The following is an 18,451-nucleotide window of genomic DNA, read 5'->3' on the forward strand; positions in this document are numbered from 1 at the left end:
ACCAGTGCCACATGAGAGAGAACTGCATCTATGACTAGATGACTCTTTCTCAGCAATTTTTATGTTGCTACCAGGGAGTAGAAGTCTTTAAAAGAATTAATAAAATGCTATTTTCTTTATTAGATTAAATTACAGATTAGCCAAGAGCTGTATTTGCGTGAGCAGACCGGCTGGCAAGCCAGAGTTTGTTTTGGCAGCGAGGAGCTGCTTTAGCGTTAAGCTTTGCACTCGATAGGCTTACTTACATGTGCACTGTTCACTGCTGCAGGAAGTTCTGCTCGTTTTACTCCGGAGTAAGACTCAGCAAAAATGAAATGGCTTCAGGGCTAAGATAAAAACAGACAAGAAAAATAACTATTCTTCAGAGTTTTGATCCTCAAATGTTAAGATGATGATGATGTTGCTTGTGTTACGAAAAGCATAGTGAAATGCTGTAGAGAGTTATGTAAAAACGGGGGAGCAGTAGTGCTGTCAAGAGCTGTGTATACAGAAACTGAGCGGCGGGTGCCCCGTAGGTGTGCTGAGTCATCTGCCCTAAACTGTAACATGACTTACTGTGGACTGCTGCTGGGAAAGAGCGGTGATAACTTGTGCATGACGAAGCAGCACATGATACGTCTGTGCTAGTACACGTTAGGGCCAAGTAACATGTGTGTGAGAGAAGTCGGTGTATGCTTGGTACCTGTGCTGAAAGACTCGGAGAGAGCAGTTAATTTAAAGGGATTTTAATTTTAACAGAAAGCAGAAGTGTTCTGTATGTCATCATATGCAAAACTTGATGCCAGTGCATATTGGTACAAAGTGTTCTGCAGTTTAAAAACATCTCATTCTCGAGGGCTAATTCTGCAAAGCTTGCTGGCTATGTGTGGAAGGCTCTGGCCATCATGGACATCACATGGCTTGGACAGGAGACTGCGTTACCCCTCTGCGTTGTGGTCCAGGAGAGTAAGGAATGTAATAAATTATCAAGCAGTTGTCCCGGTGGTTTATAGCGTGATCCTGTCTTTCTCTGAAGCACTGGCAGGATCCCAGAGGAGACGGGTCACTGATCTGATTACAGCATGACATTTCTAGTCTGGGTTGAAGGATGGAATTTCAAGGATTTTTTGGGGGGTGGGGGAGGGCCCAGAAGAGAGAAGGTTTTTCAGGTGGTTCTAGCTGTGGATTAAGAGCAGCTCATCCAGGGCTAAGCAGGGGGACAAGACTTGCATACAGGTATTTTGTATTTTAAAACTCAGAAATAATGAAATAAATCTGGTGCCAATGTAGTGTTTAAGGTCTGTGTCTCAGGGCATCTTCATTCTTCATTACAGCTTCTTATTTTCCAGTTTACGTACTGTGGATGTGTCTTTTTAGTTGTTTGTTTTCTTGGGTTTTGGCATATCTTTATTTTCCTCAGCCGTGCACAGAGAAGTGTGTGTGTGTATTTAAATGTTGTGAAAAGTGTGAAATGCGTAGTGAATTGAGAGGCTGGGCTAAAAATGTTGTGACATTATGGAGAGGGGGATTTTATTTAAATGGGCATGTCTTTTATAAATGTTTGCATTCTCTGGCATAATGCTGGAGAGAAACACTTTAAAAAAAAGTGTTGTACCATGAAAGTGTGAATATGCTTTTCCTACTTTATCTGTACAAGGAAGTGTTCTCTTTCTGTGGTGGTGATGGTTCCAGTAGCTGTCTGTGATAATGAAACTGTCTTATTTTCATCATTTTATTAGCACTTGTAATCTCTCTTGTTTAAAGTAGCTCTTTGAAGTTAGAGAATATTTTGTTTCCAGTTATTTCCAAGGTCATAGCAAGTCGCAAACCCTGCGAAAAGGCGTGTATCTTTCCCAACTTCACTTCTTTATGTGTATACTCCATCTGTAAGTTTTGTGCCTGGGAGAGATTGATGTTGTACCTCAGCGCTTTGCTCGGTTTCCTTGTCTGAAGATTGAAGATCCAGCAGGAAAACTGGGCCGTGTATGTGGAAAGCTGTGGTGGCAGCAGCAGTGCTTGGTTTGGTGCCAGCCTGTAAGCACGCAGCTCGTGAACTGTCAGTCCCTGTGATGCCGTTCCTGTCTTACGCGGGACTGGAGGAATTCCACAGTTCTGTGCTGATCTGCTTGGGAGATTTATTAGGGTTTGTTGCGCAAGCAGCTATTCTTTTCTCCTGTGGGGAAAAGGTTGGCTGGATCAAGCCAGTTAGCCATCTGTTTCAGCAGTTAGGCTGTGCTGAAATAGATGATTTCCTGAGATTTCTCCCAGCAGTATTTTCTGTTGTCGGTGCTGTCCGTGGCATTTCTCTGGCGTTCAGGCACCCGTACGCGTCCACAAGCGCTGCAGAGTCTGGTGAAATGAGGGGTAGGAGAGAAGTCCATCACGGGTAAGGGGGAACTGTCACCCACCGGTGAAACATGCCGTTCCAGTGATGCGTATCCGCAGTCTGGGCTGTGGGTTTTCCATTCATGTGTGGCGTACCCTTTTATTCTGGCGGTTTGGTGCCAGGCTTGGGCTCATTAGGACCCTTCTGAGAGTTGTGCTTGTGTGTGAGCTTTGCTTCCGTTGTTCTCCAGCCTTTTGAGACCTGTCTTGATAAGGGATCAGGGATGCTGCTAATTACTCCCTCCCTGCCCAGACTCCCCAAACTTCTTTTCAGCTGTTGAGATTGTAAATAAATATGACCTATTTGATCATGCCAGTTGACTGGAGTGGCCAGAGGTACAGGTAGAAACAACATGTCTTTTTTTAATTAGTTAACTCACGTTAAAGTTGTGTTCAACTCCTTTTTTCCAGTTCATAGCCTGGGATGGTGGAGTCTCCACGTCCACATCTACTTTTTAGTACAGATGGTGTAGCTTCATACTGGCTTCTGGTTTTAGATTTGATCAGTTAGTAAGAAAATGCTCTTCTCCATAATGCTTGGTTAGTAATCAATGTTTCAAACAGACTGTTCAAACTGTTTCTGAATTGTGGATGTGTCTGGGAAATTGGTGGTGGGTATTTTAATTCCAGCGTGGTAAAGGAAGCAGTATGATTCAGCTCTTAAATTTTGAACCTCACATCTTACTTCATAGCACAGCAATATGTACAATAGATTTATCAAGCTGTATGCTGCCCTTTGCAGAAAGATTTTTGTGAAGTTTCAAGGTAATTTCTGTTACAGGTTTGGTTTACAAAGAATGATTCTAGCTGGGATACTTGATACCGACATTTACTTGGAAAAATAGATAAGGTGGGGAGGCTTGGAAGTAAATTTTGTGGATGTTTTAGGCAGTTAGCTCAATCAAGTAACTTAACAAGTATAAATGTTTTCCTTTGGGTTATGATGATACAGTAGTAATGGGAATGATTTGGATGTCTGCTGACAAGATGAAAAAAATATTGATTTGCTATTAAAGAGGTAAGTGAGGGGGGGAGGGACAGGACCTTGAACAACCTTGGCAGATCTTCTAGTTGTGCAGTGGTGGTGTTAGGGTTAACCACACGCAGTGCCTCTTCCTCAGTACCATCCTGTCCGGGTAGCATTGATTTCTTATTGATTCCCTGTTGGCTGTTAAACAGTGGCTATGTGGCATTGTGTGTTGGCTTTGGAAGGTAGAAGTAATTTTTTTCATTAGCTTTAGAGCTAAGCTTTAATGTTTCTTTGCTAAAACATGGCTAAAAGCTTAACTACGAACTCTTCCATTGTTTGTCTTGGCAAAATGACGTTGACTGCGAACAACATTGCATTAAATGTTGGAACAAAAGCCTGAGGCTTTTCAGAGTCTCTGTTTTAGCATTAGATTTGTGCTGCTGTTCTAAAGCGCTTTGATTCTGAATTGCACAAGTCCTAACTTGAAGTTTCTCTCTTTGCCTGTGCTTAGAATTGAGATTATAATTTTAATGTTGAGGTTGTTTTTTAAGCTAATATTTGATAAAATGTTGGTGTTTTGCTTATGTAAGAAATTTCTGTCTGAACAGGTATTAGCAAGTGAGTGCACACTCCTCGGTGTGAAACCTAAGCCAGTGGTGTGTGGGAAAGAGAAACCAACACATCTGGGTGGTTGGGGTGGGGTTTTTTTGTTGTTGTTTTGCTGCTTGGAAAAAAATGTTTGGTAATAAATCTGTGACCTCCACTACTGTTTGTTTTTTTCTAACTTCATTGGTGATAGAAAGCAAGCCAGACATCAGAATTTTTTTTATTACCCATTTTGCTTTTGATAATGATTCTTTTTACATCATTTCATTTGTCTACTCTTTTATTTCTCCTCACATGTGGAGTTTTGCCTTTTTTTTTGTCCCAAAGAGATGTCTTATCTTCCCTTATAATTAGTAACATTTGATCTTCTTAGCATTTTGATTCAAAAGTGCCAAGTAATAAAGACTTCCTAGTTTCTCCTCTGTCGTGTTTGTGTTATTTCTCAATGCATTAAAGACGTTACTTTCTCTGTCAATATAATCTCTAGGTAGGCAATGGATGATATAAATCAGGGCTAGAAAAGGGTCCTGGGGAAACTGTTTTCACTCTTCCAGTCCAAAATTACTGCTAGAAATTTTCTGTCTGCTTTTAAAGGATGGAGCTGCTTGGTGGCAGACTGAGGGCATGTTATTGATGCTGAATTATACCCAGTAATACACGGAGATTCCTGGGGTAGCGGAGATGTGACCGGATAAGCCCGCGTGGCACCATGCAGCTCTGTGCAGACTAGCTCTTGTGAAGGTGCTGGAGTAGCAGTGTGTAGTATTACCTAGCGATGAGCGTGAGCTGTATTGCATGCAGGCGGTGTCTGACTGTACCCTGAACCATCATCCATTTCTTCTCAAGGCTGTGGCAGCTCAAATGTTTCCGTGGAGTCGTTGTGTGCCAATCCAGACCTCACTGAACTCAGAAGAAAGCTTGCTTGCGATAGAGGTTTTGGATGAAGCCTTGTCTAAGCAAAATTATTTAAAGCTCACAATGAATACCATAAAACATTGGTTTAGTGGAATAAGCACAATAGCCCTTCAAAATTGGGTTTTTTTAATTCAAATCTAGTTGATGTTAATCGGTTCATTTGTAGAGAAAAAAGAGAACATAAAAACTAAAAGCTAATTAGTCTTATAATGTCAAAAAGATAACTAAGTTGATTCTTTCTTTTTTTTGAGCTGCAAAACAGCAGAGACAGTTTTAAGTGGCTTTTCCAGTGCCAGAGACTAGCTGGAATTAAAGCAAGTCATGACTCAGTCCCCTGTTTAATGTCAGAACTGCACCTCTAGTTCAGCTATACCTCCACAAGGGATATTTACCTAGCACAAAGGATTTCCCATGCCTTTTCCAGTAGGGAATGCTAACTTTCTGTTTCTGTTTTCTTTTAGGTTATGTTTCACACTATGTGCTGACTGTCTGTTCTTACAGAAGATATATAAAAACAAACAGGCTTTTTTCAAAGATTTTGATTCCAGTGGAATCTGTGCTTTAGATTTTTGTCTTGTCAATTAACTCCTGAAGCAATGCCTGTACAAGCTCCACAATGGACGGATTTTCTGTCCTGCCCAATTTGCACACAGACTTTCGACGAAACAATCCGGAAGCCCATCAGCTTGGGTTGCGGCCACACGGTCTGCAAGATGTGCCTCAACAAGCTCCACCGTAAGGCATGCCCTTTTGACCAGACCACTATCAATACAGACATTGAACTCCTTCCTGTGAACTCAGCCTTGCTGCAGCTAGTGGGTGCTCAGGTATCAGTGCTTTCTTTTTTTTCTTTAAAAAAAGTTTTAAAAATCTGTTTCTATGTTGTTTTGTTCCTTTCTTTTAGGAGGACAAGTCATGAATAAAGAATATGACTGTGTTAATGGTGTGTAGCGTACATGTCTACCTTTTTCTAGACTCACTTTTATGAATACAGGCACCAAACCTTTGAGATGCTGTAGTAGAGGTGCCTGGAACAACAGCTCAAATCTGCATTCTGCCAGTCAGTGACTGTGATTTTGTGTTACATCTAATTTAGTGCAACCGTGGGCTGTCACCAGAATGAGTTGATTCTGTTCCCTTCCTTATTCCCTAACTCGTGTCTCGCCATGCTCTGCTGAAAAGATGAACTTGGGTCAGTGAGCTTATCTGGCGGGAAGCTGTTGTTCTGTGGTAGGTTACTTGCTTTACCGTATTCACCCGACGGACTTGTGATCAGTTGTCCCGAAAGCAGGAGCAGAGGGCAAGGGAAGTGGGACAGACAGCTCTGGTAGCAGCCTTTATACTACTGCCTTATGTTTAATTTGAAACTCTGCTTGGGAAATGTAACTTCCTGAGCTGATATGCTAGTCTAGGCTCATATAGGTGAATGTGGGGAGCCTGCCCGAGACTCCCCTTTCTGCTGGAGAAGGTAGTTGTGAGGTCAGCTGAACTGGTGGTCTGATGGGGATGAGTACTCCAGCGGCACTGGTACTGATGGCAGCCTGAGGAAAGGAGCAGGGATGTGTGGAAAGCAGGATCACCCTGTTCAGCTGCAGAGCAGACTTAAATTGGCATAAGCTTATCATGGTTAGATCACTGGTAGTTTCCTGTGACCCATACCTCCCAAGGCTGGACAGGATTGTGGACTTGAGGAGAGGAGGGAAAATCATGTCTAACTTGCAGGTGAGGAACAAAAAAGTAGATGGGATGCAGTTATCACAGAGGGGTTATTGGTTTCCTTTGTTCTGCTTCGGTGGCTCGGCTCAGTGGCATTGAAGGCAGCAGATAATTCAGTGAGATCTATAGTTCAGGGAACAGGAAAGAGCTGTGTGTTGGAGAAACTTTAAAAAATGTGGAAGAAAGAAAGATGCTCTTACAATGCTTTTTACTAGGTGCTGGGACCTAGAGATCCAGATGTGCTTATGTCGCTTCTTTTTCTGTTGGGTTTATCAAGTAATACGGCTAATTTGTTGTTGTTCTTTTGTGGTGTGTGGCATAGAAGTTATACCAGAAGTTTTAAAATTGAGTTGTGTTTCTGGCTGTGCAAAGTGACTCATCCTGCTCTGCAGGAGAAGGCGATGAGACTGAGTGCTTCCATTTCTGTGATATGCGTATACTGCTGTCTTTGAAGAGCTTCCAAGCAGTGTGAAATCTGTGGGTGGTGCCATAAATAAATATTGTAATTCTCTTTCTCCCTTATATGTTTTTCCTTCCTCTCTGGAGTTTCTAGAATAGTTCCAGCTGTATCCAAATGCCTGCATTTATGATAAATGTCTTTTTCCTCCTGCATTTTCTTTGGTTGTTTTGTGTGCATTTGTTAAGGTTTGTGAGAAGCGATGCGATAGCTTTAACTTGATCTTTGCCTGATTTAAAATTTCCGTAAAAACAAGATCCTCTGGAATGAGATGGAAAATCACCCTGTCTCTGTTACAGGTAATTGGGAATTTTATTCTGGTTTTGCTAGTTAGCAGACCAGAATTTCCTCATCCGTATGTGCATGATGCATGAAGAAGGAAGACTGGTGTTACGATAGTATTGTGTTTGTCTTGAGAGAGCTCTGAACTCTGGGCTCAGACTTTGAGCTAATGACGTAATTTTTGTGTTCCTTTCTGTATCTTAAATTTTTATGTGATTAATATTTATAGGACCTTGTTTCATCGTGGCCTTAAAGCTGCACATGCCACCAAAAGAGACAGTATTCCCTTCCTCATTTGCTACTCAGACCTGCATGTAAGCTGCTCGCGGAGTTCTGATGTCTAAACAGTACTCGGTGATCTTAGCTGGGTTTTTATTACTGACAAACTTTCCCCTTGACAGAAATTTGCACCACCTCCCCCAACAGCTCCTAGTTTCAGTGAGCATGTGAATGAAGTCAGCGTTCAGCAAGAATCACCGTCCTCTCTCTGCTTTCCTTTCCTGGCATCTGTTGTAATGTTTACCAGGCTGTGGAGTACTAGAAAATAAGTACACTGCTGTAAAGGACAGGGAGACAGTTGCTGTTTTGCACTACTCTCTAAAGCCATTTTTTAAATCTTTTTACAGAAGACTGCTTGGCGGAGGACAGAAAAAAAAAAAAAAGTATTTTAGAGAAAATACAGTCATTTTAAACTCTGTCCATTAAGAAGGTGGGCTCTCTTTGGTACACATCAGCAAAAATGATCTGTGAGCAGCAAGTCAGCTCACGGAGCACGAGTAGTATTAACAACTTTAATGAAACAAAGCCCATTTCCTTGTTCCACTTCTTGATTTAGCTACAGGAGGGTGTATGTGTCATTTACAGCCTCAAATCTCCAACAAATCCCTGTACGCCTTTAACCTGAGTCCATGGAGACGTGTAGTACTTCATTTTAAAATTATAAATTCCAAAAAACAGGTTTCATCTTAGGAGGAAATAATACAACACAATTAAAGCTTTTATCTGAGGGGGACAAGAACAGTTTGTGCTTTTCCCATTGGGGAGGCTTGTGAGAAGTTCACACATTATACGTGTTAAGCGCTTTTTTGCTGGAGGCAGAGGAGGAGACCAGGCAGTTTGAAGAAACAAACCAATTCTGCTGTGACTGGCAGCAAGGATGGGATTCCAGGGCAAGTCATGTTGGTTGGCTTTCTTTGAGCAGGCACAATAGGTGGAATAAGCGGGACTGTACTTCGGGGGAAAGCGTCCTAAATTTGTCACACAGGCACCCGGGGAAGCAGTAACCTATTTCTCTGACAATAGCATTATCTCTGTGTAGGTTTTTTTCACTTTAATGGTGAAAACAGTTGGTTTCTGACTTGAATTACAGGCTGTTTCTCAGTTTTCTGTCTCCCCACCCCTTTACAAAAATGAAACCTGTTGCCCAGGTTATAGCCACACTTGGTGTGAAAATTACCTGCTGCAGAGACTCAGATTTCTGCTGCCCCGCTATAGCATGGTACACATGGACAGTTACAGGGTCTATTCTGGAAGGCAGGGGTTGGGCAGTTCAGCCCACGTATAGGTAAAGAAGTTCACCTGCATAAGACGATGGCGGTGAGAAGGGATTGTGAGGGGAAGGTGGGAATTATTATTCCTGGGAGAGCTGGAAATACACTTAGCTCCTGCTGAACTAAGTGTGTTGTGAGGGAAGGGAGGCACAGTGGCCTTGAACACAGATTAAAAAGGCATTCGTGGGATACCTTGCTGTTTAAACTTCCTGGGTAAAGAAGTCCCTTAAGCTAGTTTCTATGGGAATAAGGTTTTGAATTTTAACTATTCAAGCATCCCTGTATTACTCACCATATACAACTATTTTAAACATTCACCAGGCCAGTGTTTTGAAGGTGCATAATGGCGGGTCTGTCATCTAATCTCTTCCCTCCTGTTTTTTTAACACATCAAACAGCAGTGCGCACGTTCCTAACAGGTGACATGAAGTGGCAAAAATTCCTGTGGTGCTTTGATTTCTGTCATGGTCTGTTGCTGGACATGATAAATACAATTCTAGTCATTAGGCAATGGAATCATGTGTATGACCAGAGAACGGATGGAGTGATCTTAACTCACCGCCCTTTCAAAGGGGGAAAACTACAATTGTAGAGATCTTAGCGGCACATTTGATAATGTTGTATTGTAACTTCTGGTGAACCTGTGGAGAAGTTGTCCTTAGTGCAAACTCTTGAGGAACTGAAGACACGAGGGTTGGGTTTTGTTTGTTGTTTTGTGTTTTTTTTGACAGGAAGTAAATTGTCCGTTCGTAGGGGGAGGGGCAATATGGGAGGGGAAACAGTTTTCAAGGCAGACAAAAAGGGGTTTGGTCTGTTCAACATGTTCTCATTCTCTGCAATTAGATGTTTAATGGTAATTAGTGACAACTCCAGATGACCTCTTTCATCAACTGACACTTAAATCACCAATTCAGACGCACTGCCTGGTATGAGATGATGCCTTAGCATTTTTTTCCTGGTCCCCTTCCTGGTGCCATCATAACATGCCTCTTCTCACAGCTCCAAGTAGACATGCTGATGGACGGCATTCCACTACTGGGGTACTCACAGTCATTGCCAAGGCAGATGCACACAAAACAATCACAAATGTAAAGTAATTAAACATCTGAGATTATTTTTCCTGTCTTCTTCTAGTCCCCTTTGGGAGGTGCTTGTTACATTATGTAAGTATATTTGCAGTGAAAACTGTGATACGGGTGTGGTGTCTGAGGGAATGGAATATTAAATGAGGACGAAAGTAATGAACTCACTCTGCAGGGCATCTATTTTGAGGCTCTCGAGAGACGTTGTAAACAGAAGTGACCGTAGGGTTCTGCGTGCTGTTAAAAGGACATTTTGCAAAGGGGAAGCAAAGTGCTTTGGAATGGAATTATTTGTCAGCTGTTCCTCAGCAATTTCACGACAGAGCCACAATTAAAATTCAGATCTCCTGTTACTTTTATGAATCATGTCTTTACCATTTTTCTCTTGGTAGATGCTGTTCTTAAAATTATACTAGGCCTAAACAGTTAAAAAAAGTCTTGGAAGTGCAGTTAATAGAACCAGCAAAAGGGCAAATTATTTGTTAGTTTTACTGTGAGATGCATCACGTGAGTGAAGATGTGTGAAGTGCCTGTGGGGAGAAACACATGCTCTTCTGAAGACTCCGGACACCACAAAACGGGCATCTTGTTTTATTGTTCAGTACTACACTTGCTCCAGCTTAAGATGGAAGTTAAAACTCGAATCTCTTTTGGGCTCGTTTTGCAAAAAGTACAGCTGTACAAGGCTTTTAGATTTTCACACTGAAGCTTCCTTTGCGAAGAGAATGGCAACGATATGCAGATACAGTGCTGAACAGCTTGATTAACTCTTGGAAGCTTTTCTATGCCAGCTTTTTTCTGGGGGAAGCTTTCTGTTAGTTGCCTAGACAGTCCTTGTGTCTCACTGGTGGAGTTGTGCTGTGTGTGGCATTCCAAACTGCTGCTGTGAATGTATGCTAAACCTACCTTAATTCAAGATCGAAATCCAGGGCTGAACACGGCTTCCTGTCCCGCGTCTGTTCCAGGCCCCCTTTGTCTGCTGGGTATTGCGACGCTGTGGCTGTATTTCAGACTGAAACCCTTGCAGGAGTAATTAGGAATCTGCACAAAATATATTCCAGCAGGGAACAGGGCAGAGACTGTGTAGTCTCTGTCTCGGCAGAAATGCATGAGGTGCGTGTCGTTTGATCAATAAGCCAGTTCTGCTTGTGTAACTTCGCAGACAGAAGCAGACGGCTAAAATGGCAGTGGCTTTGAAAAGGAGGTGGAGTATTCTGTTAACATGAAAGCAAATATTGAAGGTGTTAATATTTGTTTCCCAAATCCCTAGAAACCAGTCCAGATGAGGCTGTTGCAACAGTTATGGCTGACCACTGTAAAATATAGTTGCAAAATCTTGTTTGCTCAAAGCTTTCTTACTTTCAGACAAAAAACCAGAAACAGCAGCAACAAAAAACCCCACAACACACCCCAAACAAAGGCCGCCTCATCCCCGAAATTAAAACAGAGCCAAAAAACCTACAGGACTTCACCAGTTAACTGCAGTCTGTGAAGAGCATCCAGGCTAACCTTGCTGTCTCAGTGTGATTAAAATTGGTTTTATTTTTCCCTTTAATAGCAGTATAAGGGGAGGTGTCTGATCCAGGTTATCTTGATGATGTTAGTTTTAGGGTGGTATCAGCTCTCTTAATTGCAGCTTATGTGTTACACTCGAACGCTGTTTTGTCACCTACTGTAAAAGCAAGAGTTATGCAGCTACTAATTTTTTATTTTGCCATGTGTGTCAAATGAGCAACTCGGCAAGCACAGTTGCCTAAGCCTGGAGGAGAAGCGTGATCATGTGATTGAAACAGATTACTTTCTATTAAAATTGACAAGGAAGCTCCTGTCCACACTGGTGGTGGCAACCATGTATATATGTGTGTATATATATTTGACATATATTCACTGCTTTAATTTGCTGCTGCCATGACAATGCTACTCTTTACATGGCTGGGTTGCTCGTGGAGGTTAGCGGGTTTGTAGCTATCCAACTCAAGCGTTAAGGGCTTGTGCTTTTAGACTGAGGGCCTAGGTTGGTCCCCGTAAGCACCTGTGTGGGACCGGCATGCTGTTATTGCCACTGGGATGGTGATTGACTTGGAAATAGAAGTTGAAGTCTGAGATCTGTTTGCACTTCAATAGCATATGCAAAAAGTGCTTGTATTTAGTCTTCTGAGAAGTTTCAGTTCTTGGTGCTATCATGTATTGAGTTGATTGCTGAATAGTGATATCAAGGAACATTAGTACAGTGCTATACTCTACCCTCATATTTGTTTAAAGCTTGAAGAATTTAAATGGAGGAAAACAAAACCAAAATCATCATTTGGGGGGAGGGGAGGTCCAGCATCCCTTTCAAAAATCCTGATTTCTGGTGAATGCCTGGAGGAAGAAATAAATACCACAACAACAACAAAAAAATCCCAAACCCACCATAGAAAAACAAACCAGCCAAAACCTGAGGATGTAATTGGTCTCTGTCAGATTAATGCTTGCAGGTTGCGTTCATATGCACTGTGTAGGATAACTTGGGTTTGCTGCTTGCTAATTGAGTCTAGTCAGAATATGTTTTAAGGGTATCTTGGTCCATTTGCTGCTAAGTCTTTCTCCCACTAATCCAAGTAGCTCCAGTTGCTTCTCCCTGGATGATTTTAGAGCTGTGAGGCCCTAGATACGAATCTGTACTTACATGCAAACCAGTGTTCATCTGATTTGTTCTGATGCCAGCTCTGGGCATGCCTCAGTATATGAGTTGTATGTATCAAAATTTTATAGTTCTAAGAAATGCCATGTTTCTCAACGTCTTATTTTTTGTCATGGAATAAGCCTTCTGCTTCTGGTTCCTGTCAGCCACTAAATAAAAGAAATCTGCTAATCGTATGTACTTTACATTTTTTGTCTTCATTTTTGCTGATTTTTTTTTTAAATGCCATTTATTCATTAAGCTGAAAAAATGCTTACTAATGTAGAAGAAACACAGAAGGGGAAGAAAACAGGAAACGCTTGATACGGTGTTTGTAAGCATGACTGCCACTTACGCGTATTCATCGTAGACGTACATGTCATCTCTTTTCAGGTTCCTGAGCAGCAGCCGATTACTTTATGTAGTGGAGCTGAAGATACCAAGCATTATGAGGAGGGCAAGAAATGCGTGGAAGAATTAGCATTGTACCTCAAACCACTCAGCAGCGCGAGAGGTAGTTCGTGCTTTGTTTCCTTTGACAATGAAAGCTGGAAACAAAGAAGATGCGAAACAAATAAAATGCAAAACAAACTATCGAAATGATTAGTTAGTCTGTTTGAAAAATGGATATAAATGTAGTCTGAAAAAAAGGTAACAAATTTCCTAGTGTTAAGGTGGGGGGGCAGTTGAAATTTAAGGCATTGTGTCAAAAATAATACTGAGAAAAGGCTGAAGTATTAGGCAGAGGTATTTGGCTGTGGTGTAGTAAGTTGAGACAAACTTTGTAAGTTGAGTGGCCCTACAGACTAAGTAAACACTAGATAGTTCTGCCTTTTTTTTTTTTGTTCTGCTTTGTTTTGAGAGAACTGTAGTAATGCAGCTTATTTGTGGAGGAGGAATAAACTGAAACAAGAAGATTACTGCATATAGGATATGCAAGAGAAATAAGAAACACGGTTTATACGAGATTGTATACAAGAGCTTGGTCAATTGGAGTAATTCTAATTTAGCAAAACTGCACTAGGTTCAAGAGTATAGATTTTAACTGTTACATATGGTGGACTAGGAAAATCTGTCAGCCCAAGTAGTGGAGGTGAGCATCATGGGCATCAGGTTTTCAAAAATGAATTTTTACAAAAAGCTGTCTCAAGCTTTTCCAGCTAGTGCAGTGTGATAGCAGTATTTCTTTGAGTAGTAGTGGCCCAGCGAGCAAGCTCTGTGCTGCAGGACAGACTCAGTATGGCAGCCGTGTGTCTAGTGAGTCGTTTGTTCCTTTAACCTGGTTTCAGGGGCTCCCAGCACGTTTGTAAATTTCACCCAAACAGCTTTGAACTCCTGAAGGTTCACTTTGGCTTGGCCAAATCAGTGGAGATATCAGATACAGATAAAAAACTGTCTTGTGGAGACAGACAAAAGGTCAAAGAAGGCAGTGATCCTTGAAGCCCATGAATAGGGGAAGGACTGCGGTATGAGACCCAGCAGGCGGCCCCAGCAGTGATCCGAGGGGTGGAACCCCTCTGCTGGGAGGAAGGGCTGGGAGAGCTGGGGCTGCTCAGCCTGGAGAGGAGAAGGCTGCGAGGAGACCTTATTGTGGCCTTCAAGTATTTAAAGGGGGCTTATGAGAGAGATGGGGACAAACATTTTAGCAGGGCCTGTTGCGAAAGCACGAGGGGTAACGTAATGGTTTTAAACTGAAAGAGGGGAGATTTAGACTGGATAGGAGGAAGAAATTTTTAAGGATGAGGGTGGTGAGACCCTGGCACAGGTTGCCCAGAGAAGTGGTCATTCCCCAATCGCTGGAAACGTTCAAGGCCAGGTTGGATGGGGCTCTGAGCAACCTGATCCAGGTGAAGATGTTCCTGCTCATGGCCGGGGGTTGGACAAGATGGCCTTTAAAGGTCCCTTCCAGCCCAAACCATTCGGTGATCCTACCCTAGGAGACACCTGGGAATCCATATGGGAGGGTGCAGGACAGAATTTTAACATGGGGATAGAATTCATTAGAGGTTCCACCTTCTTAGAGGGCCAAACAGGCAATCGCAGGACTTTAACCTCTGGGAAAGGTGACTCCCAGCACCGTTTGCTTTTAATGCTGAGTAAAACAAACTGACAAAAAAGAACTTCTTATATGCCTTCTCTGTAGTGTTCTGTTTAATGAAGTGAACAACCAGGTTTGCACTTCTACAGTACGGTGGTTGAAGGCTTTCACAAGAAGACGAGAGATGAGGTAGTTAATTTTTTTTCCTGCTTCATTGTGTTTTGAAGGTGTGGGTCTTAACAGTACTACTCAGAGCGTACTAAGTCGTCCCATGCAAAGGAAACTTGTGACATTAGTTCATTGCCAGCTGGTGGAGGAAGAAGGGCGGATCAGAGCTATGCGTGCAGCACGGTCTCTTGGTGAAAGAACAGTCACAGAGCTCATTCTGCAGCATCAAAATCCTCAGCAGCTCTCTTCCAACCTCTGGGCTGCAGTGAGAGCCAGAGGGTGTCAATTCCTCGGACCGGGTAGGTAACGTCGCAATACTAATGCTATACTAAAAGCAACTGAGAATTGAGGAGGATTGAGAAATGAATGACAGATTACCTAAGTGATTTTATTAGCTAGTGGCCTCATTTCTAAATAGTAGGTCTTCAGAATTAATGATATATCTATTGGGCTACTCTCGCATTTTTAGTACTTTTGCGAGTCTTCTGTAAGAGTCGGAATTATGTATGTCCTTTTGTTCTTGTGATAGCGAGAAACTACTTCCCATTTTCTCTTAGCTGTTCTTCAAAGAAGTAAGACCCTTCTAGAAAAAATAAGGTTACTAGAAGTGACTGGATATGACTTCCCTAGGATAATAAACATACAAAACAGTTGTGAGGAGAGAGGTATTACATTGGGGGGGGTGTATGTATTTTTAAAAGTTACATTCTTAGAAATTAAATTTCTTTTCATAGACTACTAAACCAGTCAATTTTGCTTAAATTAATGGAGTCTTGTTACTGAAAATGTAGACTTCACTTGTTAAGGACCAACAAAAATAATGCCTTGAAATACGAAGCCAGTTTCTTGAAGAAAATAAAGAAGCTTTTCCCCGCTGAAACAAATGAAGGAAGGCTAACTTTGGGAGGCTAGCTTTTGCACCACTGCAGGGAAGAGAAAGGCTGTTATCTAGCGAAATATGTGATGCTACAGCACTTAATTTATTTGTGTGGGCATTAATTGCTCTTTTATCTGCATGGAAACCAACCTTACCCTGCCTCAGCCTGTCAGATTTTTCTGCTGGGGTAAGTGTGGGATGTAGATAATACACATTGAAAACTCTTACATTAGTGAGAGACCTATAGGCAGGAACAAAGAAGTCTTCCTACCATCTGACACCCAACATAGAACAAATAATAATAATAATAGAATTAAAAATCCTCTTGCCCCAACCACAATCTGGGAATCTGGAAGTATTCCTTCCCTCTTTCCCCTCCTGTCTTGCTCAGCTCCCTTTCCCTCTGTGGGCTTGTGTATGTTGGGGGGATTTGTAGCTGGTCTCCCACTTGTAGGGAAACAATAAACTGTGCAGAAATCTTTCTTGATCTTCTCTTATCTTTTGTCTCTCCTCTTCGTGTTCCCCCCCTGCCCCAGCAATGCAAGAGGAGGCTTTAAAGCTGGTTCTACTGGCGCTGGAAGATGGATCTGCTTTGTCACGAAAGGTCTTGGTTCTCTTTGTGGTTCAGAGGCTGGAGCCGCGATTTCCTCAGGCTTCAAAAACCAGCATTGGGCATGTTGTCCAGCTTCTTTACAGAGCTTCGTGCTTCAAGGTATGAAGAAGGTTCTGTTTGGAGATGTTATAATACTATGAAAACTACTGGGGTTTGCTTTCAGTTTTTATTGTCCTGTGACGTTAAATGTGCCTAAAAATATGTGTAGTTATAGGAAGTATTACTAAGTCCCGTGTGTGTTTGCTGAGTTCTTTGTTGTACAGCCGTGATGGCAGTGTAGGCTGAAATTAGAACTGTAAGCTGTGAAGCTAAGTTTTGAGACTGTCTAGGTTTAATAGGTGCCCAGTAACAACACCTGTATGTAAGTCAGCATAACTTACCTCCTTAGAAGAGGCTTAAAGCTGGAAAATCTCCAGTTCTGTTAATTAAGTGGTGGCGAAGTTAGAAACAAAAAAGCATGAGGCTCTTGGATATCAGAGTCGTATAAAGAGAACTTAAGCTGCTTATCGTACTTCACAGTATTTAGTGGTCTGTTCCTAGGGGATCAAGTTAAATGTCATTCACCTTTGGTAAATGAGGAGAAAAATGCATTGCTGCTACTAATTGTAGCCTCAAACACAGCTCTGCAATACAAACAAAATACCTTGATTGGAGAGGTGAGGTGAGGGTGCTGTAGAGTCCTTCAGGAACTGTGACACCTCCACCAGTATCTGGGGCAGAGTCTGAGTAAATTATGTTTGGTATCCATTTCACAGTGGTTCCAGTTTATGGAGAGCGTGTTAGTGACATAGGAACTAGTGTGCACTGCGCGGTTCACTTCAGTCTGGGAGGAAGAACTTTGTTGCTGACTGAAGATTTCACTTGCCTTGTTCTTCACATAATCTCTGCCTTATCCTGCTTGGTTGTGCTTGGCTCTTTTCTCTCCACTAGGTGACAAAGCGAGATGAGGATTCCTCCCTGATGCAACTGAAGGAGGAATTTCGGACTTATGAAGCTCTGAGAAGGGAACATGATTCCCAGATAGTTCAAATTGCTATGGAAGCAGGTTTGCGCATTGCACCAGATCAGTGGTCCTCGCTGTTATACGGAGACCAGTCTCACAAATCCCACATGCAGTCTATCATTGACAAGGTAAAGCCACCTAAAATCAGCCCAGTCTATCTCATTTGTGACTGTAGTAGATTTAGATGCTTGTAACATGAATTTACAAATTGTGCCCAGGTGTACTCACCCATTAATCGTTTGCCCTGTTACTTCAAAAACCTTTATGGCCTAAGTAATTGGAATATATATATTTGTAACTTAATGAATCTTGCTCCCTCTGCCATGCTGCCATCTCTTTCTACTTTACCTCTGGAGATGCTGTACAGCTGGGATGTGTCCTTTCTGAACAGCTGATAACTGCCAATGTACTAACAGAGGTTAATGGTTCATGTTTCCAGGCAGGAAGCTAGTGCGTAAGCTGGAAAAAAAAAATGTATCAGTCCTCTAGTCTGCAACACAGAAAAGAAATAGATTACATCATTAGAAATAATACCAGGCTTTGATTTGTCCATTCTGAGCTGTATTTTTAATCTGCAGTGTCAAATAATTGTGTGTTCTTAATGCCAGAGAAGGAATTCAATAGGTGTTGAAATGGGCTTGTGCAAAAAACATTTTAGTCCAGTTTTGGGGGACAGCTCTTGTAAGCTTGTGGAGCAACCTTCAGAAACCAGGAGGATTGCTTTGCCTGTAGAAAGTTAATCATTACAATTTTTTTAAGTTGCAGACCCCAGCCTCGTTTGCACAGAGTGTTCAGGAATTAACTATTGCTCTTCAGAGGACTGGAGATCCAGCTAACCTGAATCGTCTTCGACCTCACCTAGAGCTCCTGGCAAATATTGATCCCAGTCCGGGTAAGTCTAGATGTTTTCTAAAAACCTTTAACTTGCAGTTTAGGAAGAGGAACTTAATACTGTTGAAGGATTGAAAGCTGTTCTTCAATTGGAAGGAAACATCCTCTGACTCATAAACTTAAGATTCTTGAGTGGTATTGATAACCAGCCTGGTCACAGCCATAATCTGTGTGAGGAACTGAACTATTCGAAGCTGAAATAGACTCCAAAGTCTGGCAGGAATAACTTCAGCACTCCTCTGAAGAGAGCATCCTTG

At 42.0% G+C, this 18,451-nt stretch overlaps 1 protein-coding gene across 17 annotated transcripts in view; it reads left to right on the plus strand.

Annotated features, from left to right (window-relative positions):
- RC3H1 (ring finger and CCCH-type domains 1) overlaps positions 1-18,451 on the plus strand; it is a 75,882-nt gene that overhangs the window by 17,208 nt on the left and 40,223 nt on the right. For 10 of the 17 annotated variants that reach the window (XM_075422633.1, XM_075422639.1, XM_075422642.1 and 7 more), the window contains exons 2-7: positions 5,317-5,682; positions 12,998-13,121; positions 14,870-15,109; positions 16,224-16,399; positions 17,231-17,431; positions 18,063-18,195. In XM_075422633.1, the coding sequence (XP_075278748.1) occupies positions 5,452-5,682; positions 12,998-13,121; positions 14,870-15,109; positions 16,224-16,399; positions 17,231-17,431; positions 18,063-18,195 (1,105 nt within the window). In that variant the 5' untranslated portion in view covers positions 5,317-5,451. Of the gene's footprint in view, positions 1-929; positions 946-2,176; positions 2,366-5,316; positions 5,683-12,997; positions 13,122-14,869; positions 15,110-16,223; positions 16,400-17,230; positions 17,432-18,062; positions 18,196-18,451 lie in introns of those variants that run through there. The other 7 variants (XM_075422647.1, XM_075422648.1, XM_075422649.1 and 4 more) reach the window with 3 other exon arrangements.

Source organism: Opisthocomus hoazin, chromosome 6, assembly GCF_030867145.1.
Source record: "Opisthocomus hoazin isolate bOpiHoa1 chromosome 6, bOpiHoa1.hap1, whole genome shotgun sequence".
In the NCBI taxonomy this organism is placed as follows: domain Eukaryota; kingdom Metazoa; phylum Chordata; class Aves; order Opisthocomiformes; family Opisthocomidae; genus Opisthocomus; species Opisthocomus hoazin.